At 39.4% G+C, this 25,369-nt stretch overlaps 1 protein-coding gene across 1 annotated transcript in view; it reads left to right on the forward strand.

The window, feature by feature from the left end:
* Nucleotides 1-11,217, forward strand: part of ASAH1 (N-acylsphingosine amidohydrolase (acid ceramidase) 1) — a 31,687-nt gene extending 20,470 nt beyond the window's left edge. Inside the window, exons 7-15 of the mRNA XM_006893564.1 lie at nt 1,966-2,040; nt 3,319-3,364; nt 5,532-5,676; nt 6,165-6,219; nt 6,351-6,432; nt 8,639-8,770; nt 8,881-9,004; nt 9,572-9,628; nt 11,128-11,217. Coding sequence (XP_006893626.1) covers nt 1,966-2,040; nt 3,319-3,364; nt 5,532-5,676; nt 6,165-6,219; nt 6,351-6,432; nt 8,639-8,770; nt 8,881-9,004; nt 9,572-9,628; nt 11,128-11,217 — 806 coding nt within the window. The remainder of the gene's footprint in view (nt 1-1,965; nt 2,041-3,318; nt 3,365-5,531; nt 5,677-6,164; nt 6,220-6,350; nt 6,433-8,638; nt 8,771-8,880; nt 9,005-9,571; nt 9,629-11,127) is intronic.
* The last annotated feature ends 14,152 nt before the right edge of the window (nt 11,218-25,369 follow it).

A 25,369-nucleotide genomic window follows, 5' to 3' on the forward strand; every position in this document is an offset into this window, starting at 1 on the left:
TGCGATTGGCACAGGACAGAGTGGAGTTTAGGGCTGTTGTACATAGGGTTGCTATGAGTCGCAGGCGACTCGACGGCACATAACAACAACAACACCTATCCCACATTTATTAAAGCATTCTTATATATTTCTTCCATGTGTTTTATGTTTATTTTTCATATTTAGGACTATGATATAGTGTGAATGAATTTTTGTGTTTGATATAAAGTAATAAGGATTAAGATTCAATCTTCCCCCTCCCCCTAACATGGCATAGCAACTTATCAAAGCACCATTTGTTGAAAAGACTTCCATTTGTTCTGTACAATGCATTGGTGCTTTTATTATAAATCATGTGACCATCTGATATATTTTATAAATGTTTCTATTTGTTTTCCCCTATACCAATACCACAACATTATCTCCATCATTTAAACTTTGTAGTCTTTATAAATCTTAAATTAAGTAGTATAGGTTTTCCAACTTTGTTTCCTTCAGAATTTTCTTTTAGCATCACTTTGTGAACTTTGGCAAAAGAGCCTGGTGATATTTTGAATGGGATTTCAATCTTATTAATTTGGGGAAAGTGGTACCTTAGTAATACTGAAATTTCCAGCCTATGAGTATTGTTTATTTTTCCATTTATTTGGGATTTCAATCTTATTTATTTGGGGAAAAGTGGTACCTTAGTAATACTGAGATTTCCAGCCTATGAGTATTGTTTATTTTTCCATTTATTTAAGTCATAGGTTTCTCTGCACTGTGCCTTCTATTTCCAGGGAAGAAATTTTACAAATTATTCTTTGTTCTTAGGTATTAAAGGTTTTGGAAAATGCTTTAAATTTTAAGTTTCTAATCATTTAACATTTGTTTTTAAATTAATGAAAAATATTTTTCTACTACTTTAAAAGTTTCATTTTCAAGCTACCAAATTAATTATATTACCATTTTTAGAAGCTACTAGTTACCTTGGTTTTACACAGATAGATGTTTGAGAATTTCTGAAAATAATTAACAAAAATGCTGGAATTTTTATCATTATTTTTAGAAACATTATAGCAAAAATAGAATATAAAAAATACATACTTAAACCTATTGTGAGTTCTGACTGCTTTGTTGTGTGAGAAATGCTTGCAAACCAACTATAACCACATGTTTGATTAAGATTAATGGTGTGATTAACAATGTGAGCTGTCTCACCAGTGTTATTGAACTTTCCATGTAGAAGCTGTGAGTGGATATATGTTTGGTTATTAATTGAAAATCAATAAAACCCTCAAAACTCACTCTTGTCAAGTCAGAACCAACTTGTAGCTGACCCTGCAGAGGGTTTGAAGGAGGCTGTAAATCACACAGGAGGAGACCGCTCTTCTTTCTCCCATAGGTCCGCCAGTGGAAACAAACCACTAGAGAGATGTGGCATTTGAATTAGAAACGCAATTCCCTACACACCACACTCCCAGAGCTCCAGTGACATTAAAACTCTGGGCAAAATACATTCAGACATTTTTAGCATATATTCAAGGTTCATTAAATTATGTGTGAGCTCAGCAAAGAAAAGAAAATATACTGATGAAAAACGTGGTCATACAACTCCAGCCTGCTGTTTCTCGTTATGTCTTGACCATGGAAAGGGCACAGGCTGGTGAAGGACCAGCACCCGCCTGGCTGCTCAGGCATGCTCTCTGGTCTGCGTCAGTCACTGGCATGGACCAGAGGACAACCTTAAGCAGTCGAGCTTCCTCTTGGCCACGGTAAAACTATGTCAGAGGAAAACTACTCTGTAGGGTTTTAATGACTGGATTTTCAGAAGCTGATTTCTAGCCTTTTTTCTGGGCACACTTCTGAGGGCGCTTTAATTGCCAGCCCTTTTCTTAGCCACTGGGGAAGTTAGCCATTTGCACTCTTAACTTTTCCCGAAAGACATATTTTCACATTGTCATGGCTCTGTGCATTAACGTGAACATTTTCTTTCTTTTCTCACAGGCGAGATTATCTCGTTCAATATTTTCTATGAGTTTTTTTCCATGTGTACTTCAATAATAACAGAAGACAAAGCAGGTAAATGTGTGCTCAGGGGAGGGTGGGAAGTGCAGGTCACACGGGAAAAAAACATATTCCAAATAGATGTGATCGGATCTCTCTTAAAACCTGGACTTGCTCTGTAAAATCTCCTTATACGGCTGACAGTTTTGTATGCCTTGTTCATTTTATATAAGTGGATTGAAAAGGATCCTTCATTTAGGATTGCCATAATTCTTGTCAAAATTAGTTCAGGCATGCAGAGAACTTTGTCTTTTGGGGTGCATCAGCATTTTCCTCCCCTGCTCCACAGCGGGAAGAGAAGCAGTCACCTCCCGTGTGATTGGCTGCTTCTGAAAACCTCTGAAAACCTGCTACAGCGTCAGCAAGCAGTCAGTTCCAACTCAGTAGCACTCAAAGTTTAATGGAGTTACTTCATCACCATCAGATAAATAATCGTCCCGGTCTTTCATGGCAGCCTAGGTTAAATATTGCCTCAGCATTTCCACAAAGGATGTGTGACTTTGTTTCTACCATCCTCAATTATCCATTATTTTTCCTGGCAGATTCCTCAGGGTACGAGGTACAGGATGGTTTCCTTTGATCCACCCAGTTCCTTGGCTTATAGTTTGTCTGTTAAATCTGCCTATCCTTAATTCTTGAGGTGTCCCACTGTAGGTGACAATTCTGAAGGGAAGTATGTTTGTAAGTCACGTTAGTTGATGTGAAGATACCCATTTTGGTGAAACTGTGTCTTAATTGTTTAAAGGATACTCACTGGTCCTTCCCACCCATGCCCTGTGTTCTGATGTTATCTGTAACGCTGTTCTCAGGTTTTGTGGGAGGAATCTGGCAAGGCTGAGCATGACAACATTTAATTGATAGAAGTTGTTGTTGTTAGGTGCCATCAAGTCAAGTCATGACTCACAGCAACCCTGTGAACAGCGGCTCTGAGCCTTGCCCTATCCTGTGACAACCGCATGACCTCTGATGTGCTCCCGCCCATTGTTAACAGTCACTGTGTTGATCTATGATTTAGAGAAAAGAAGGTGCCAATTATTTTGTTAATTAACCATAAGACATCAGGATGCTGCTTGTTTGGTTTGAGGTTTTTTTGTTTGTTTTGCTTTCTTTTTTTGTTTTTTTTGGTATTGTTTTGGTTGGTTTTGTTTTGGTTTCTTTCCTGTTTGATTCTTAATGTTGGCTTCAACAGCCATGAATTTAAAGTAGGAAAACTTAAAGTGTCCAGCTTTGACTTGGAACCATTAGTACTATGCTTTCTGCTACTACTTATCTCTCTAACTTATTTTCAATTAGGTCATCTACTGCATGGTAGAAACATGGACTTTGGAGTATTTCTTGGGTGAGTAAACAGTGTTTATCAGTCTATGAGAAACACATTAGTCTCACTTTGGCAGCACATATTCTAAAACTGGAATGCTACAGAGATTAGCATGGCCCCTGCACAAGGATGACATACAAACTCGTGAGGCATTCCGTATTTTTTTGAAAATGCAGGGTAATGATTGGCAAGGTCCAGTGGTGATTAATTTTATAAAATATAATGCATGGGAATGATTGTATGCAACACATTATGAATGAATAATAGTGTGAAACACAATATATATGAACTTTGTAAGCAAACTAATAAAAAAAGAAAGCAGCATTGATAATATTGATGAAAACTAAGTCCCAAGTTAGCCCCAAGTTAAGACAAGCTACTAGATTCCTTAGGAACACTCTTACCATTCAGTTACTTGAATGTTTACAACTAAGAAATTGTACTTAGTGAAAATTTTTCAGCATGCTTAAAGGTCCTAGACATGTATCTTGCTTATTGCTTAGAAGGAAGAGTAGCATTGTATTTCATTGTCCTCTTGGCCTTTCTGGGTTCTGGTGGCATAGTCCGAAAGGATTTGTGCTGTTAACCCAAAGGTGTTGCCTCTCCAATGGTTCGAATCCACCAGCAGCACCTTGTGAGGATGGGCAATCTCCAACCACACAATTTACAGCCTCCTGAAAACCTACTGAAGGGTCCACCTGTGAGTCAGTTCCAATTCACTGGCAAGAAATTGAGTTCTTAGTCTTTCTGAGAAAAGGGAAAAAAGTGTTATATGTTGTGATTAAAAAGACAGGTTTGAATCATGGACTCACTATATACTGTAAGTAATTAGGACAATTACTTAACTTCTTCAAACTTCAATTTTGGTGTCTGAAAAAGTAGACATTAAATTCCTGTATTACAGTTAGTTCAATACTTGTTAAGATTGATCACTGATCCAAACAACTATGAGATACCATCTCACCCCAGTCAGAATAGCAAAATTTAACAGAACAGCAAACATATGCTGATGAGGCTGTGGAGAAACTGGAACCCTTATTCACTGTTGTTGGGAGTGTAAAATGGTGAAACCACTATGGAAGGCTGTATGGTGCTTTCTCAAAAAGTTGCAAATAGAAATACCATTTGACCCAGCAATTCCACTACTGGCAATATACCCCAAAGAAACCATAATAACCGCCACCCAGGCAGACATATGCACACCCATGTTTATCGCGGCTTTGTTCACAATAGCAAAGAGAAGCTGTGGAATATTCACACAATGGAATACTATGCTGTTTTGAAAAACAAAGAACTCATGAAATATACTCAATGTCCTAGAGGACATTGAGTGAAATATCTCAGTCACAAAAGGACAAATACTGCATAGTGCCACTGTTGTAAAATGGGACTGACATTGGGCTTGAGGAGAGACTGAGAAAGATGGGATAAATTATATATACTGCATTGCAACAGAGGAGGGAGAGAACTTTTTAAAAGGGATATAGGATTAGGTATTATTATCATGACAGGAATCCAAAATGAAGGTTGCATAGTGGAGTGGACTTGTGGGGAGGGATTGTATGACAATGAAAGAATTTTTCTTTTACTTTTCAAAGAGAAGAGTGAATTGGTGGGGAGGGGTGGGCAAGGAGAAAAGTGCAATAATGAATGAATGGAAATCCAAAGTCTCTGTAAACTTTCATTAAAATTAATAAAAATTTAAAAAAATAACAGGTTTATTTCCTCACAGTTTGGGGGTTAAATACTCAAGTCAGTCTTGGTCCTGTTGATTCTTTCCTTATTGTTATTCCCCAGACATTGCTTTGTTCATGGGTTTCTGTCATCCTCCATGACTGCATGCCTATTTTAATCTTGATAATACAATTTTATTATTTTTAGCTAATAACATATTATTAATCATTCATTTAACTTCTGGTTCTTGCTCTCTCTCCCTCTCCCTCCATCCTCCTTTTACTTCTGTAAATATTACAGTTTTGAAAGCCCTAAGTTCCTGTATGTACTGTAAAGTCATTGTAAGTGAGAATAAAATTAATGGCAATGGGGCAGGGGGGAAGATGGATCACTGATGATTGGTATATAGCATAACTTTTACAGTTTCTGGCTCTTTTTAACATAGTCATCATAGCTATTATAAATGTTAACCAGATTGTTCTTAAATGTCACTGAAATTTGTCCTTCTTTTTAGGTGGAATATAAATAATAATTCTTGGGTCATAACTGAGGAACTCAAACCTTTAACAGTGAATTTGGACTTCCGAAGAAACAATCAAACTGTCTTCAAGGCTACCAGCTTTGCTGGCTATGTGGGCATGTTAACAGGATTCAAACCAGTAAGGCGCCTCGTGTTACCTAACTTTACAGGGAGCTTTTTGTGTGGCCTTCCTATCTGTGAAAGATGGAGTCTTGAGACAATGAGAACCTAAAACAAATATGAAGCAAATTAATTTTACGTCCTGTCACCTTTGTTGGTATCAACTTGCGTGTTAGAGACTTGCAGTAAAGCTTCTAATCTGGTCTGAAATAAGGGCTGGAATTGGAATTTGGGATCTAGTCCAGGATCTGCTGATCCCAGAACCAAGTTAGATGCTCATTCTCGGTACTTCAGTTTCTTTCAGAAAAGTTGAGGCCAGTATTACTCAACCTGCTTTGCTCGCATACTTAATATGATCATAGTATAAACTTTTCACAAAGCATTGTTAAGATGGAATGATTTAACCATGGTTTTGCCCAGTTGCGGCTTTTGTATACTACTCAGTTCTCCCTTACAGAGGAGGATAGGATTGGCAGTTCTGATTTTATTGCTTTGTGTTTTTCTCAGGGCCTGTTTAGTCTCACGCTGAATGAACGTTTCACATTGAATGGCGGTTATATGGGTGAGTAGAGTTCTGAATAGAAATGGGAATTTACTCAGTGTTTTAATAGAAGGGTTGGACTATATTTTCTTGATGAGAGGTCTCATTTCTTCCAGTCCTGTGACAGTGTATGTGTCTTTTCTCTCTTGCAGGTATCCTTGAATGGATAATGGGAAAGAAAGATGCCACATGGATAGGGTTTATCACTAGATCAGTTTTAGAAAACAGCACGAGGTAATCTATTTGGTGGTTGTGTTATCAAATTGATGTTTAGCTTGTTGAAAATGATTCATATTAAAATATTTTTAAGTCCCTATATGTCTTCCATTAAGGAATTATTTCCAAATTTCCTTCATGTGGAGCTAGTCACACTTTATGTGTGTGTTGTATAACATGAATGTTGTTGTTGTTGTTATTATGCACTATTGAGTCAAAACAGACCCATAGCTGACACTTCAGTGAGTTTTCAGAGGCAGCTAACTACACAGGAGGAGATTGCTCATCTTTTCTCCTGAGGAGCAGCTGGTGGCCTTGAACCATGTGCCTTCAGGATTGCAGCACAGCTTCTTGCCACTAGGACACTAGCGCTCCCTATAGAATGAATAGGATTAATTTTAAAAGTGCCCAGGATACCACCTAGCATTATTAAGAGCATCTTTGAATTTTTTTGTATACCAGAAAAATCTATATCACAAAAAAATTGTTCAGTAAACTATTAATTTAAATGATAATATGTCCTAACCTTCAATAATGGATTGAAGTCTTCAATATGGATTGAAGCTCAACATCAAAAAGACCAAGTTTCTTACCACTGGTCCAGTTGGAACCACCATGATAGATGCATCCACAGTCAACACTCTTAAGACCAGCAGTCAGGAAATCAAAAGACAAATTGCACTGGGAAAGTCGGTAATCAGGGACCTCTCCAGAGTACTGAAGAGTAACGATATCTGTTTAGGGACTGAGGTGCAACTCATCCAGGCCATGGTCTTCGTGGTTACTTGCTTTGCGTCAGAGAGCTGGACAGTGACTAAGGATGACAGAAGACTCATCAATGCTTTTGAGTTATAGTATTGAACATACTATAGACCATTAAAAGAACAAACAAGTCTGTCTTGGAGAGGGTGAAATCAAGTTTCTCCTTGGAAGCTAGGATTGAGAAGCTCTGTCTCATACTTTGGGCACATGGCCAAGAGGAACCAGTCACTGGAGAAGGACATCATGCTTGGAAGGGTGGACGGACAGCACAGGAGAGGAAGACCCTGGATGAAATGGATTGACACAGTAACTGGGGCAGTGGGGGGTTGGTGTGCTGGAGTCAATGAGACTGGCTCAGGATAGGGCAGGCTTCAGAGGTACTGTACATACAGTTGCTGAGTTGCAGGCAGCTCAGTGGCACATAACAACAATATGTCCTAACCTAAGAGTTATAATCTACTCTTGTGCAGAAATTTTATAGCAGAACTGCCTTTGATTCAACCGGTACTGCATCCAATTGATTGATTGGGGTCAGTGGGCCTCAAGATGGTTTTCATTGCTTCTGAGGGAATGGATTGAATAGTTATCTTTGGTAAACCACTTTGAATGAGTGGCATCCTCTTCTAAACAACGTGCCTCTGGAAACTCTATGAAATTTGATAAATGACGATAGTTGTAGAGGGTCTTTAGGCCTTTTGTTCATAGGGTCGCTATGAGTCATACTCGACTTGAAGGCAATCAATCCAGCCTCCCTGGGTGGTTAAGCACAAGACCTTTAGCTAGAAGGTTGCTGCTTCTAAACCACCCAGATACCTCAGAAGAAAGGTGGACAGTCTTACTTCCAGAAGGTCACAGCCTTAACAACTCAGTTGAACAGTCAGAATCTAATAACAACAGTATTCTTCAAGCAGCTTTATATTCCCTAACTCTTGTTTGCTCTGCCACTTGTTCTGTTGTTACATAAATGGGATGAGCCATAAAGTTGGGAGCACTCTTGAAGCTGTTTGTCCTTCATGTGAAAGAATCTGTGTAGCGCTGTTGCTCAGCTCTCACCTGTGCTTACACAGGAGCAGGACTTGTTCTTTTTCAACCACTGTCTGCCATTCATTTAAAAATCATATTTGTTAGGGAGCTTTGGTGGCCTTGTGGTAAGGCGTTGCACTCTCAACCTACAGGGAGGCAGTTCAAATCCACCAGCTGTTCCAGGGGAGAAAGATGGGCAGTCTCCTCCTGTGCACTTACCGCTTCTGAAAACTTGCTGGATGGTCAGCTGTGAGTTCTGATTGGAGGGCACATAACAGCAACAACAGATACTTGTTTTCCTTTTGTTTCCAAAGAGCTAAACAAAAAGTCTTCCCAAAGAAACGAAAACTGTTTTTCAACAATAGTATATTCAGACAATTTTACTTGTGCTTCCAAGGATGCTAAAATTGTTTTCTATGAACTTTTTATTTCAACATAGTTATGAAGAAGCCAAGAGTATATTGATCAAAACCAAGTTATTGGCTCCAGCATACTTTATCCTGGGAGGCAACCAGTCTGGTGAGGGCTGTGTAATTACAAGAGACAGAAAAACATCTTTGGATGTAAATGAGTAAGTATGTTTGTTAAATAAGACGGTTAGAAGCTATAAGCTGATAGTAGTATAGGATTACATAAGGATAAGCCGGAAGTCTAAAAGGGAATATTTCTTTTTCTATCTAGATTGAATGCTAAACAAGGTAAATGGTATGTGGTAGAAACAAATTATGACCGTTGGAAAAATCCTTTTTTCCTTGATGATCGTAGAACGGCTGCAAAAATATGTCTGAACCAGACAACCCAAGAGGTATGTTTGCAATATCACGTGCTGAAATAAATTATAATCATTATAACTTTTCTTAGTTCTGATATTGTGGGTTTTTTTTAAAAAGAATTTATATACCTCAAAGCTCAATACCTCTAGGCTACTGAGGCTCTACTTTTAACTTAAACCATAAAATTTTGTTGTACTTTTCTGCCTTACCATAATTCTGTGAAATGAAATAGAGTAGGAAAAATGAGCAAAAATAAATAGTCTTCTCCCGCCTTTATTGTGTCAGTGGCTCTTGGGAGAATTCTTTTAGGGGTGTTGTCGTCCATCCGGAGTTGTGCCGCTAACCCTTGGTTGCACTGCTCACCTCTGTGGGTATTGAGATCTCCCAGCTGCTCTGTAGCAGAAATACAGGTGTTTCCTCCCATGCAACTTACAGCCTCAAAAACCCACTGGAGGGTCAGCCCCACATTGCTTCTGACTAGATAGCAGTGATTTTGAGTTTTGAGGTTGAAGAATGTCTGAGTTTTCAATGACCCATTTGTAAAAAGCTCCTGAGTTCTGCATTTATTTTACTGAAAAATATTCCTTTTGTTGTTTTAGAAAATTTCACTTGAAGGTATATATGATATCCTGTCAACAAAACCTGTCCTTAACAAGGTATTTCTTTCTTTTTTTATGTTTTTGTTCTGTGGGAAATATTTTGGTCCTTTGCTTTATCTTTCAATCATCTCTTAGATCAGAGCTAGAATCCCAAGTCTTATTCAGTTTAATGTTGAATTTTTTTATTAAGATAAAAATTAGAGTGTTTTGTGTTGAATGTGACAAAGAAATTGATCACAGTGGTTTGATGATTACATTGGGTATTGTTTCCATTTTTGCTGAAATGACATTTGAATTAAGTCTAGTATTTTACTCTTGGTTTTCTCCAGTCCATCAGAAACCTCAACACATTCTCTACAACTAACATCTAAATGGTGACAAAGCCCAAAAGACCATTTTCAGACACAACCCCTAGCTAGAACTGAGGGAGAAGGATGGGCAGTCTTTTCCATTGAGATTTACCGCCTCTGAAAACCTCCTGGAGGGTCAGCTATGGGTCGGTTCTTGACTACAACAACAGCACAGTTAGAAACCACTACCATCCGTCACTGGGTCCTGCTCTAGTGGCTTCAACATTGTTGATGCTGGAAATGATGCTTCCAATATTTCAAAATACATGCAGGGTCACCCATGGTGGACATGTTTCAGCAGAGCTTTCAGACTAAAGCACCTAGGAAGAAGGACCTGGTCGCCTACTTCCGAATGAGATTGGTCTTATGAAAAGCAGACAGTAACCACCAGGGACCCCCTCAGTTGGAAGCCCAGCTGCAGGAAGCTGCTCTGTGCATTCTGTTAGGCTGTGCTTGACTACAGAGTATGCTTTGTGCAGTGCTGAGTCTTGAAAGTCTTAAAGCGTTATCAGTCAAGGAGTGTACAGCTTAGGAGAAAAGGCTTATTAAGAAAACAAAAGAGATTTTTCTTCTGAGCCTACAGACATACCTCGGGACATGGCAGGCTTAGGTCCAAACCATCACGTATTGCAGTAAAGTGAGCCACTTGAATTTGTGTCCCATTTCATATGAAGTTATGCTTGCATGTTACTCTCATCTATTGGTAGCTCTGAGTAGTGTGTAATGTGTGGTGTTAAGCAGAAGGTCAGCAAGATCACTTCAAGGGAGATAGATGGATAATTTGCTTTTGTAAAGATTTACAGCCTCAGAAAACCAGTGGACAGTCTCTCTGAGTAAGAATTGTGCCCAGTGTCATTATGGAAAATGTTGGAAATATTGTGAGAATTACTAAAATCTGATACAGAGACAGAGAGTGAACATTTGTTAGAAATATGGTGCTGATTGAGGGGGTTGCTTTAAATCTTTCATTTGTAAACACACACTCTCTCTCTCTCTCTCTGGCACACAATCTGTAGGACCCCGTAAAATGAGCTGTAACCTCTGTTCTGGTCCCTACTGAGCAAGCTGTTGTTGTAGTGAGAATGGTTATCTTGTCAGTTGCTGAGAACTATTTAATGCCTTAAATCACATTCTAGAGGTATAAAAATTCTAGCATGAGCTAGGAAATAGAAAATATCCTTAGAGTAAAAACGGTTTTTCTTTCAGCTGACTGTATTCACAACCTTGATGGATGTTACCAAAGGTCGATTTGAATCTTACCTGAGGGACTGCCCAGACCCCTGTATAGGATGGTGAGCGTCCGCCGGCAGGATGCGCTGTGACAGGAAGAGGCCGCTCTCCGTGCAGCCAGGGAGCTTCTCCTTTTCAGGGCTCCCGTGACCCAGGGCAGGGCTCTTCTGAGGCCTAAGCTTGTCCTCACCATGTTTACTAATCACAGGCTATTTTTGCATGATTGTTGATTGTTCTTAAAGATATCCCATTTAACTGAATGGTATCAATCATCTGGAATTAATCTGCATTTCATTTCATGTTGCCATTTTCAGAGGGCCGGGGGAACACAATTACGCTATTGTGGGCCCGCCCATGGAGTAAAGGGAGATCCTTTGTGCACATTGTATCTGTGTGAAACATAGGAAAAATAAATCATCCACATGAGGATTTTTTTTTAACCTCTGTGTATTTGTATGTTTCTATATATCAGTCTTGCATTACTAGTTCTAACTGCTATTAAAATTAATATACTGTTATTTGTTTACAACAGCAATGAAATTGAATTTCTTTTGATTGGGGAATACAAGGAAGATGTATTCAACTGGTATACTCCTCAATGGACAGTCAGTAGGACTTTGAGTTTGTGATGAGAAGTACGTTTTGGCGTTTATGAGCAAATCAGACTTTAAGCAAAGAACTGAAGTGTTCCCTTTTTTTCATAATTACTCTACCTCCCAGTAAACCAAAGAAGATATTAGCTTTTAAAATTGAGTCATGTATCTATGAATTAATAGTAAATAAACAGGTCAAAGACTGGAAAATGGGAAGCAAGCCCATTATTAAAAATTCCTGTTATTTATTAAATGACTAGATTTTAAGTTTGTACATCTGGTTAATATGTGTTCTTTTAAATAAATTTTGGTATAGTCATTGAAAATGTTTTTCAGAAATCTGACTCTATTTGTGAAAATTACTAGTAGGACTTAATAGCTTTTCTACCTTTCAAAATTAACTGTGAAATAGATGCGTTATGGTAAGATTGTAACCAGTGTATTACTGTTTAACATCAGGTGTAATTACAGCACTCAATAAACAGCCATCGGAAATAGTGTCAATTGTCAGTCATGTCTATTTAACATGCTTTGGTTTGAGTGTAGAGGGTGGTTATTATGGAAAAACAGGAGCTGAACATATCTCAGATAGCAATGGTTATTTAAGTGGTTTATAAAACTTAGGACCAACTCGTCACAATTGCACCTGACTAATCCTAGTTACTCAGTGGTATCAAACCACTTTGCATATGTTCAGAGACCATTTCTCTAGATGATAGGTGCATTTGCAGAGCTGCAGGCATGCCAGTGCTATCTTAGTGTGAAGCAAGAGCTTTTACAAAGAAATCGTATTACGTAGGATTTGAGCTGAAAAAAAACTGTGTTTTGTCCCTCTTCTTGACATTGGCTCACTCTGGATAGCTGATGCCAACTTGACAGCACACAGAAGCAGTCAGTACTGTAATATGGACAGTTGATTCAGAGTGGTCCAGATTCTGAAAATGGAAAAAGTTCTCTAGAAGAAAGCATAGGACAATTTTTGTGACCTAATATTAGGCAAAGATTTCTTAGATAGAACAGTAATTTTTTTGTTATGTTTTTAATTGGTTGCATACAATAATGTTTGCATTGTGTTTCATTAATATACATTGTGTCTTATACAGTCTTTATGTTTCATACAATCATTCATATACATTGTATTTTATATAATTAATTACTCTTGTTTTTTTCAGTTGCTGCATGGTTAGATACAGCTTTTAAAATTTTTTTTCATATTATTTTGCTTACAAAGTTAATATACAATGTGTTTCACACTATCCTTCATTCACATTGTTTCACACAGTCATTCTCATTCATTATGTTTTATAAAACTAATTGTCATTGGCAAGTTCTGGTGGCCTAGTGGCAGGAAGCTGCACTACAATCCCAGAGGTGTGCTGTTTGAATCCACCAGATGCTCAGCTGGAGAAGGAGGGACAATCTCCTCCTGTACCAGTCAGATCTGATTTGGTGGTACACACATATACACAAAAATAATAAAATTAAATTTAAAAATTTTTAAAAATACTGATCACCATTGGACTATGCCCACAATTACCCGGTCTTTCCAGATCATCGCTAGATCTTTCCTGTTTCCTTTACCCCTACCCACCCACCAAATTGTGTGACTCTAAGATTTTCCCCTCTGCTCACCAGGCATGTTGCATAAAAGAAAAGCAAATAAATTGGACTTTATCAAAAGAACATCTGCTCTCTGAAGAGCACTATAATGAAAATAAAAGGACAAACTTTGCATGGGAAAAAAGTGTTGCCAAATCACTTAGATGAGGGACTCATATCCAGAATGTGCAAGTATGTTGTATGTGTACACATAAATGTATGTATGTGTCTATATGTGTGTATACACACACACATCTCAGAAATCATTGCAAAAATCTAGTTGAAAATGGACAAAACATACAAACACCAAGGTAAATATATTGGTATGAAAATAATAACCAACCAACCAATTTTATAAACTGGGCCAATGAAGCAATTTATCAAAGTAGATGTATGGATGACAAATAAGCACATGAAAAAATGCTCAACATTATTAATCATTTGAGAAATGCTTATCAAAACCATTAAGGAGATATTAATGAGATACTTTTTACTTTTGGTACTTTTGCTGTTGAATGGTAACAGACACATAGCTGATCTTCAGTGGGTTTTCAGGGCTATAAATTAAATCGGTAAAATTGCCAGTCTGTCTTCATCAGAACCACTACTGGATTCAAAGCAATAGAGAGGTGCACTTTGAGTTAGCAGTGCAATCCCTTCTACACCACTAGAGATCTTTCACTTTTAGGGTGGTTGTTGTTATGTGCCATCAAGTTGTCTGTGAGTCATAGTGACCCTATGGACAACAGCTACAAACCCTGCCCTATCCAGAGCCAGTCTCAGTGTCCCCAGTACACCTACCTCCATACCTCAGTTACTGTGTCAGTCCATCTCACCCAGGGTTTTCCTTTTCTGAACAGTCCCTCCACCCTTCCAAGCATGATATCTTTCTTGAAGGACTGTTCTCTCTCGGCAACATGCCTGAAGTATGTGAGACAAAGCTTCAAAATCCTTTCATCCAGGGAGCAAGTTGGTTTCCACTTCTAAAGGACAGACCCGTTTGTTCTCTTGGCAAGTCTACGGTATGTTCAAGACTCTTCTCCAGCACAGCTCAAAAGGCTTCGATGATTCTCCTGTCATCCTCAATCATTGTCCAGGTCTCTGATGCATAGTAAGTAATGTAAAAGACCATTGCCTGAATCAGATGCACCTTAGTCTCTAGACTGACATCATTGTTCTTTACCACTTTGGAGAGGTCCCTGACAGGAAGTTGTCCCAATACAATTAGTCTTTTGATTTCCTCACTGATGGTACCAAAAGTATTGATGGTGGAGACAAGCCAGTTGAAGTTGTTAACAATCTCAGTCTCTTCTCCATCTACCATGGTGTTGCCAATTGGACAAGTGGGTGAGTATCTTAGTTTTCTTGATGTTGAGCTTCAGTCCATATTGGAGACTGCAGTCATTGACCTTTCTCACCAAATGGTTTGGGTCCCCTCAGTTTCAGCAAACAATGTTGTATCATCTGCATAAAGCCTGTTGTTGATGAGTCTTCCTCCAATCCCAATGTCCCATTCCTTCTTGTACTTTACAGCTTCTGAAAACCTGAGAGATGGTCAGCTAGGAGTCAGATCCACTCGAACATAATGAATATGTTGGAATATATGTCAGCTGTTTCCTAATATGTTACACATACAAAAGCCACATCAGATAGCCATTTTATTTCTAGTTATTTACCTGAGGTGTATGAAAGTGTGTATACACAATGCCTTGTTAAAAAATGTTTATAGGAAATTTACTTGAAGTTCAACATTAAGAAAACAAAGATTCTCATCACTGGGCCAGTTGGCAGCATCATGATAGACAAGGAAGAGATTGAGATTGTTAACAACTTCCATTTCTTTGGCTTCACAATCAACACTCTTGGTACTAGCAGCCCGGAAATTAAAAGACACATTGCATTGGGAAAGTCTGCTGTAAGAGACCTCTCCAAAGTACTGAAGAGCAACGATGCCAGTCTGGAGACTAAGGTGTGCTTGATTCAGGCCATGGTCTTTGCAATTGGTTGCTATGCATCAGAGAGCTGAACAATGACTAGGGGTGATAAAAGGAGACTTGAGGCTTTTGAACTGTGGTGCTGGAGAAGAGTATGGAATATATCATGGATGGCTAGGAGAACAAACAGGTTTATACGAGAGAGGGTGAAACCAGGCTGCTCCTTGGAAGCAAGGATCCTGAAGCTTCATCTGACATACTTTGGACATGTTGCTTGGAACCAGTCCTTGGAGAGGGATGTCATACATGGGAGGGTGGAGGGACAGCGCAGGAGAGGAAGACCCTCTATGAGGTGGATTGATTCAGTGACGGATAATAGGGTAGGTGTGTTAGAGACAATAAGGTTAGCACAGGATAGAGCAGGGTATAGGGCAAACACAGGGTCACTATGAGTCACAAAGCAACTCAATGGCACATAACAACCACAGCCCCAAACTGAGAAAAACAATGCTCATCAACGGAAGAATGAATTTTAAAAGTACACTGTATTCATACAGTGGACTACAATACAGTACTACAAACCAAGAATGATAGCTGAATATAAAAAAAATTTTGCTGAGAAGCCAAACAGAAAAAAAATTATAAATTATAATGTTTGTACAAATTTCTAGAACTTGAGATGTTATTTAAAGTGTATTATTAGGTCCCCCTGTGTTAAAACTGCAGATCCTCCCACAGGTTTTCAAAGGCAATAAATCACATGAGAAGAGATCGCCCATCTGTCTCCCATGGAACAGCTGGTGGATTCAAACTGCGTTCCTTTGCGTAGGCAGAGTAATTTCTTCACCACTAAGTAACCAGAAGTCCCTAACCTATGTTGTGGTTGTTAGGTGCTGTGAAGTTGAACACAACTTATTGCAACCCTGTGAACAAAAGACCTGAACCCTGTCCTATTCTGTGCCACTCTCATCATCTCAGACACATTTGAGACTGGGATGTGTGGATGGCAAGTACATGCTAAAAGGTATCCTTTTAGTCATTGCCATTGAATGGTAGCCAACCAATGGCTGACCTTCCAGTGGGCTTTCAGAGGCTATGAATTGAATGAGATAAATGAGATGGATTGACACAGTGACTGCAGTGGGTTTCCTAACCTCTAGTTAGAACAGAAACCAGTGGTTTCCTGGACACATAAATTTGTGTAGGAAGGAGGGATTAGAGAGACACATAAATTTATGTAGGAAGGAGGGATTAGAGAGACACATAAATTTGTGTAGGGAGGAGGGATTAGAGAGACACATAAATTTGTGTAGGAAGGAGGGATTACAGAGGGACATCAGGAAACTTACATGATAAACCTGTGGGATGATACATATGGCCACACAACCTATCTTGATTGTTGGTGATTTTCACGTTTCACAATTCTGCACACTGCACACTTTAAATAAAAAGTATGTCAAGTGTTGAAATATATTGGGGATGTAATGATGAGAAAAAAAATAGAAGGCAAGACCTCTATTCTCACAGATCACTGAACAGTGATTCTTCCCATCAAGTGTCTTCCTCACAGCTTTCACAACTGGTCACACACATTCCCTTTCTAGTGACTACTTCCTGGGTCACAGGAGGAAGTTACCATCATAAAAAAAATTTACTCAGGCATTGCCTTAGGCATAATCTTCTAGAATTGCTTAGCTGACCCAAACACTTCAAGCTAGACTTTGCAGAAATTTGGACTGAGATAAACTCCATTGACTCTGACCTTAGTAACTGTTGTTCTGAACTTTTTTGTCCTTTTAGAGAAGCCTATCTCTTATGTTTTTCTTAAGGAGCCTTAGTGGCATAGCATATTAAGTGTTGTTCTACTAACCAAAGGGTCAATGGTTCAAATTTACTAGCTGCTTTTAGAGAAAGATGGACAATCTCCTATTAAGATTTGCAGCCTTGGAACCCAGATTATTAATTTATTCCTTAAAAGAGGCACTACTGAGTAACAAAGGTTCATTTTAAAGACACTGAAGAAGTAAAGAATACCATCTTTTTACACAAGTAACATACACGCTATATATGTTTTGCCAACCATGCCCCTGCCCCACAGGTATTCTTGTAAGTGCCCTATGCTAATTTTCTTCTTCTTTTAAACCACCACCACCAAAAAACCCTCTAAATAACCAAAAAACAAAACCAGCATAGTTGAAATCACCGACAGCATACTGTGTGTTGTGTTATTTGCCATCGACTAGTAACCAACCCACAGCTGATCCTCCAGCGGGTTTTCAGAGGCAGTAAATCACAGGATATTTCCCATCCTTCTCCCAGTGCATCTGGTTGATTTGAACCACATGCCTTTGGGATTGCAACACAGCTTCTTACCACAACTGAAGAGGTCATTAGCTGGCAAAAAGTATATTACATCCATGTTGTTTACATGAAAATACAGTAAATCCTTTGCCTGAAAGATTGGATCCGATCCATCTGACTCTCCAGGGAGTTTTCAGAGACTGTAAATCACATGGGAGGAGATTGCCCATCTTTCTCCTGGGTACAGCTTGGGGGATTTTAACCACCCATTTTGGGGTTGGCAATATAACATTATAATAAAGGAGGAGTGGCATCCACTTCCAGAATCGCTTGCCTCTGGAAACCCTATGAACCTGGAGGATGAAAGGCACCCAAGCGTCGAAGACTCTCCTTCATAGGGTCGCTATGAGTCACCTGTGACTCGACGGCACTTAACAACAATATAACTCCCTACTTACTAGGCCACCAGCATTCCCTTAGTTTCCTAGTTCTATCTTTTGGCTTCCATTTTCCTTGTGTTCTTTGGAGTTGAGAATGAGGAGGTGTGGGATTGTTAACAGCAGAACTGGGGCAACAGGAATGGTAATTATAGGATTGATTTGGGTGCTAATGCAAACTCTTACAATATACTGGGGTGTAGAGTTGTGTCCATCCTACTCAGCATAAGCCCACCAAAGTGACTGTTGATATAGATGGTGAATCCTTCAAAAGCTTCAAGTCGCTGCTCTTGATTGCTTCCTAACACTTTCCTGAACACTTAGAGGGCAAGAAGCAGAAGGACATTAAGCTGAAATAAATTTAAATGATTCTTACTAATATCTCCACAATAAATACAGAGAAGAAACTAACATTTAATGACTTTTAATGTGGCTTTTTGGGCCCAATTGCAGGTGGTGATGGTTGTGTACTGTCAGGTGGGAAATGACTCACAGCTGACCCCTCTGCAGCTTTTCAGAGGTAGTAAATCTTAAGGGAGGAGGCAGACCATTCTCCCATGGAGCAGCTGGTGGATTCAAACCACATTCCTTTGGGACTACAGTGCAGATTTTTATCACCACCAGATCTTTCTATAGTTTCAGGTTAGGCTCTCTTATTACTAATCAGACCCATTAGAAAAATTTTGCTTTACCAGCCTCCTGGTAGTTTCTAAATAGTCATTATTTTAGCCAGAATTAAAAAAACTATTATTTACTGTGACTTTATTACCAAATATTAACTATGCTTTTATGGTGATTATGCCTCTTGTATTTTTAACATAGCCATTATTTGTTTTTAAAAGCCTCTGCACATTTTAATTCAGGAGAGTAACAGTACTCACATGGGGAGCTCTGATTTAATAGAAAGGATTAAAGGATGCTGACTTAATATGACCTCAACCATCTTTTTATACTCCCTAGAAACTCTGCTGATGAACACATCACAGTCTTTAATGTCTCACTGAAGAAAGCTTTATTAAAGTCCTAATTAGCAGTTCAAGTAGAGTTTATCAGCACCGTATAAGCTAACTTACAGACCACTAATATGTTTATAAAGCGATACTGAAGACTTGGATCTTTTTTCCTGTTCACAGTACCCCAAGATCTCAGGAATGTCTCCCAGAAGGTGTTTTTGACACAGGACCACATTCAGAACAGTGGAGGAGTCATAGGTAGGAAACCACACCTCTGGGAAAAAAAAGAGTATGTATGTTACATTGCAGGCCTAGGGGTAGTGTGCCACGAGCTACTTTTTAAGTTCAAGGAAGTAAACTGACTCTTGCACAGTGTATTAAATAAGAGATTGAGATCAGCACAAAGAGAAAAAAAAATCAGACTTACTTGTTCTAGGCCACAGCAAGCAGAGCTAAAAACTGGTGGCAGGTGGCATGAGTGGTGTTTTGAGGCTGGGAGAGATGAGAGTGGAGCCCGGAATTGTTTGGCTTTGAATAGTTCAGTGACATACGTTGGTCAGAAGTACCAGAGATCAGAGCTGTCTGGCCAAAATGAGGGCAGAGGAGCTTTGACAGAAAATAGGCCGATTTTGCTGGTTGTAGACAAGCTTGCCCTTCCTCTGCCCACTCAAGGAAAAGCTCCTGTGCTTTTTGGTCAGACTATGGCCAGGTGCTTCAAGCTGCACTTGAAAGCAGAGGAGGCTTGGCCATATATGCTGCTGGAAATTTCCATGAGGATATTCAAATACAAACTCAAACCACTTAGTATTCAATCATCCAAGGAAGTGCCTTGGCTGCTAAGTACCTGAAGTGGAGCCATTCAGCCTTCCTCTTCTCGTAGTATTGTCCTACAGTCTACACCTACTCACGCCTACATCACAGTCATCTGAGCGAACCTGATATACCTTGTTGGTTTTAAGTGCTCTAAAGTAAACAATTTCCCGCATGACCCATTATTCTTCTCCAATCTTCAACTGCTTTAAGTAATATGTACATAGTTCATTTTCTCTACGCAGAGCAAGCTTCTATTCCCAGAGTGTTCTCATTGTGGACAGTTCAGTCATGACTCATAGCTGAACCTCCACTGGGTTTCTGATCCTAAATCACATGCAAGGAGTCAGCCCATCTTTCTGCTGTGGAGCTGCTGGTAGAATCGAACCACCAGAGAATGGTTTTGGGTTCAGTGTAATTCTCTATGGATTAGGCCACCAGGGCTCCCCCACAGCATAGTGAAGGAGCAGGAATCTCCCTGTTCCGGAGCAGGTTGGAGGTGATTGCTGTTGCTAGATCTCGAGCGGCCCATGACCACAGAATTTCCATGGCTTCAGTTTCCAAAGTAGATTGCCAAGACCTTCTTGTGCTTTAGTTTGGAGGTCCAGCTGAGACTTGTTCAACATCACAACAACATACAATCCTCCACTAACACTGGTGGCTACACTTGAGGTACAGTAGTCAGGAATCAAACTGGAGTCTTTTCCATGGCAGTGAGTGGGGTGAGGTGTTTATCACTGACCTACTAATGACCTCTGGAGCAGTCTAGACTTTATTAAAAAAATACTCATTTTCCTTTAAAAAATCCTATAGTTACAATCTCATCTAATTTCTTCTCCATGTATGTTAGTTAATACTATTATTGCTTAGTCTTTCCCAACTGCCTGCCTGTCTCAACATTCCCTACTTTGGTAATAACCTGCTGGATGTAATATTTGCTTTACTTTGGCTGGGATGTCCTTGTACTGTTAGTTTCAGTGTGAGATATGATATATTAAAAGGGAAAGGTCAAGTAGATTTTGTGAAGCGAGCTGCTTGTTAAATTATCAGCACTACTTAACTGTCTGGTGACTAACTGAAACTTATGGGGGGAAAAACAATTAAGACATCAATTCTTTTTGAAAGCAAATGGATTCCACTCACCCTAATCTACCTTGCCAAATACAGTTAGGACCTGTCAATTTATAAATCTTATTGGGGATCTAAGATGTGAGAGGGAAGGAACAAGGATAAAGGGTGGTTTTGACCTTTAGGATAAATGAGACCTTGCACTCAAAATCTGCCAATCACCTAACAGTTTTTATGGGGCAAGGCTGAGAAGCATGTTATGTGTCCATGATCTATGACTCAAGGAACATCCAGTCTATTAAGCAACAGGTTATTTGCTTATTATTTTTCAGTGGAAAACAGTGCCTTTCCCTATTTGCTACTTTGTAGAAGCCCTAGTAGTGCAATCAAGTACTCCACTATTAACTGGAAGGTCCCTGGTTCAAACTCCACAGGAGAAAGATGTGGCAGTCTGTGTCTATAAGGACTGGACTGGGGGGGGAGGGGAGAATCCCATGGGGCCAGTTCTACTCTTATAGGGTTATTATGGGTCATATCAATTGGATAGCTATGAGTTTTGGACTTTTCAGGGTGTTATTTTCTATAGAATTTGGGCAGTCATATAGAGTTCTCCACCTCCCTAGATTATTTATTTGAAAAACAGGGAAAATTCTATCACATAAATAAAATTAAAGGAATAAATAACAAATACAGAATAGTGGTTAGTGGTTTGGTGTAGAGAAGCAGTCAGATTCAGTCTCAAACTGTGGATATATTTGATTTCGTTTCCCAGAGTAGTCCTGGTGGTGTAGTGGTTAAAATGAATTTATTTATACTTACTTTTTATATGGTACACACATTTCGCATATTATGTTTTACAAGTACAAAAGGGAAAAGAGTAATAGAGTAATAGATAACAAAAGTTTTAACAGCAGAAAAAGAGTCCATAAACTGGGAAAAAAATTGAGAAACATGAGCTACCAATGTGCAAGACTCCTTTTCTGGCCTATATTATTATGTGTCTTGTTACCCATTTACAGGAATAACCTTCTTCAGGCCTGCTGGGGGAGGATGTACCTTGAGAAACTGATAGAAATTCCTCTGACATTCATTTAACCTCTCAATAAGAAGCACTCAGGTAAAGTTTAGGCTTGTCTACCAGTTACCTCTTCGGAAAGAACAATATATAACAAGTCTCTTTGACTTTCTGGAAGCCTAAAAAACCTTGAAGAGAATGGTAAGAAGAATCTTCTCTAAGATTCAAATGCTGTCCTTCTATTCAACAGGTAGTAGAAGCAGCAGTTAAGAAACTTTGTGGCCAAGTCCCTTGACCATAGGAGCTGGGGCTTCCAGGTGTAGGTGGTATCACACCTTAAGTTAAAGGAAGTAGGCCTTGAACATCCTATTGTCTCTAAAGGATGGCAACAGATTTAGAGTTGAGAATACCATGGACTGCTAGGAAAACAAACAGATTTGTCCTGGAGAGGGTTAAACCGGGTGGCTCCTTGGAGGCAAGGATTCTGAGGCTCCGTCTAACTTACTTTGGACATGTAGTGAGGAGAGACCGGTCCTTAGAGAGGGACATCATGCTTGGGAGGGTGGAGGGATGGCACAGGAGAGGAAGGCCCTCTATGAGGTGGATTGATTCAGTGACTGGGATAATTGGAATGGGAGTGTCAGAGACAGTGCGATTGGCACAGGAGAGAGTGGAGTTTAGGGCTGTTGTACATAGGGTCGCTATGAGTCGCAGGCGACTCGATGGCACATAACAACAACAACAGAGAATCATTTGAGAGATCTTATTTGCCAGATATCAAAAGCTTTATGAAAAGCTTTTATAACTAGTAACTGAAACAAAGTGAACCTGTGAAGAAAACTCAGTAACTTCATTATAATAACTTTGTCCCTTTCACTTAATTATAATGAATGAGGTACTTAGAAATTAAAACAGCTCAGAACCAACATGTATTTATATAGGTAAAAAAGAATTACTCTGTGGGAATGATGCAATGGCCTTAAGACCAACCAACCACCAGCCCTAAAGCAGAGACCAGTTGCTTCCTAGCCAAAATATAAGACAGAGGTGGTTTCAATATTCACTTGGGATGAGATGAAACCAGATTGTGTAAGGCACATGCAGTATATATGGGTCATTTATGTTTTATACCAATTCTTCAGGGGCATTGTATGTTCTTGCAACAAGGATTAAATAGGGCATTGGATTGGTTAAACCTTTGAAGACTGTCTCTATGCCAGTGATAAAGATTTGAAATATGAAAAATAATACAACAGATCTCAAAAAGAAGTTACACACAAAAAATTTAGTAAAGGGCAAGATTATTTGTCTTTGTGATCCTACATATTACTACAGAAGATCTTCATTATTATAATAGTGTTAAATACCTCTGACAGCTTCTCTGCAATGGATTATTTTTAAATGACATCTGTGACTATGCAAAGTGTAATGTCTGTCAACCTGTACTTAACAGGGATGATGACACATAAGGAAAAAGAACAAAATCAGTGTTTACAAGGCATGCTATGGGCAGTGTAGGTATGTCAGCCTACCTGGCTTTCTCCTCTGTCCTCTTAATAAGATGGGCTGCCACAGTCATCTCTGACTTTTAAGGACAGCAGATTGTGAGGACGGTGCAGGGTCAGAAACATTTCCTTCTCTTACATATAGCTGCTGTGAATTGAGATATGACAGCACCTAACAGTAACAATCCTCATTCTCTCCCTTACTTGACACATTTAAGTCAGTTAAGAGAGTATGTAGGGTAAACACACACAAACATTAAGATAGGAACAATAGAAATTTGGGTTTTTAGAAAACTATCTATAAAAAAGAAAGGCAGATGGTATCTGGGGCTTTTCTATGCCTTGAGAATGGCCGAGGTTGGTTTAAACCTTCCTCCTCCACATTTAGCACTCTCATGGGCTGCCAGAAAGTTACGTTTGAGAGTGCAGCCAGAATGCCCCTTGGAGGCAAAGGTGATAAAAACTTCTTCTCCCATACTTTGGGCATGTGGCTAAGAGAGGCTCTTCACTGGAGGATTCAAGCTTAGGAAGAGAACAAGGACAGTCAAGGGGAGGGAGACCCTCAGCCTGGTGGACTGACACAGTTAACTGTGGAAGTGGGTTCATATGTTAGGGACTGAGGATGGTACATGATAAGACAGGGTTTGACCTCTTGTTCATAGGGTTGCTGAGCCGTACTCTATGGCACCTACCAACCCCTCCCTCATTGTTCTATTTCCCCCCCCCCCCACCATGGGACTGACTTAGTTCGCTTAGCATTAATGCTCTCCAGTCCCTTCCAAGGTAGGTAGTGATCTTAAAAATTATTGCTCCTGCCTGCTGTGTAGTACTCCATCACGTGAATGTACCGTTACTTTCTTAATCCATTTGACCGTGGCTGGACATTTGGGCTGTTTCCATGTTCTTGCGATGGTGAATAACCACCATTCCATTTCTTATGGAGATCCAGAGCTCCACCAAAACTTCTGCGAATTTTAAGGCACTGTGTCTTGTAGTCACTTTGCCTCTGGATTTGTGCATTCTTTGTAGCATGTCTCTGAAGGGACTCTGTGTAAGGCAGGGCTAGATGAGGATTGTATCAAAATGTCTGTCACACACTAGACTGATGATCTAATAAAGTAAAACAAAAAAACTTCACTGAAGGAATAACATTATTTTGAAACAGGGAAATAGTTACAACTATGCAAGACACATTTTGTATAATCCTCACAACTAGACCAATAAGCAACATCACAGATAAATGGCAAAAGGACTGAATATGTCAAGGATTTTCTTTTACTTGGATCCACAATCAATACCCATGGAAGCAGCAGTAAATAAAATGTTGTATTGAAAAATTTGCTGCCAAGGATTTAATGTGAAGAGTAAAGAGGTAAATGTAAAGATTAAGTCTAACTCAAACCACAGCCCTGTCTTGGACCATTCTCACCATCTCCATCATGATCCAGTCCATTGTTGCACTCACTGTGTCAATCCATCCTGTTGAGGATCATCTCGCTTTTGCGCTCTCCCATTCCCAGCATGAAGTCTTTTTCTAAGGACTGGATTTTCCTGACAACATGCCAACAGTATGTGGAGGCGAAGTTTCACCATACTTGCCACTAAGAACACTTTGCTGCTCTGCCTCCAAGACGAATTTTTCTTTTCCCAACGCATAATATATTCAGTATTCTTTGCTAACACAAGTCAAATGCATTAATTCTTTGGTCTTCCTTCCTTACTGTCCCACTTTTAGAGGCATATGAAGGAATTAAAATTACCATGGCTTTGAATTGCTGCTGTTATGTAAAGTTGAAACCAACCCTCAGCTGACCCTCCAGTAGGTTTCCAAAGGCAGAACTAGAGATTGCTTATCTTTCTCCCACAGAATAGCTGTAATTGCCTACCTTTGTGTTGGCAACACAATTCATTACCACTGTGCCAGCTGTGCTGCCAACCTGAAGGTACATGGTTTGAATCCACCAGCTGCTCTGTGAGAGAAAGATGGGCAAGCTCTCTGTTCA

Source organism: Elephantulus edwardii, unplaced genomic scaffold, assembly GCF_000299155.1.
Source record: "Elephantulus edwardii isolate Elephantulus edwardi_28Jun2011 unplaced genomic scaffold, EleEdw1.0 scaffold00128, whole genome shotgun sequence".
NCBI lineage: Eukaryota > Metazoa > Chordata > Mammalia > Macroscelidea > Macroscelididae > Elephantulus > Elephantulus edwardii.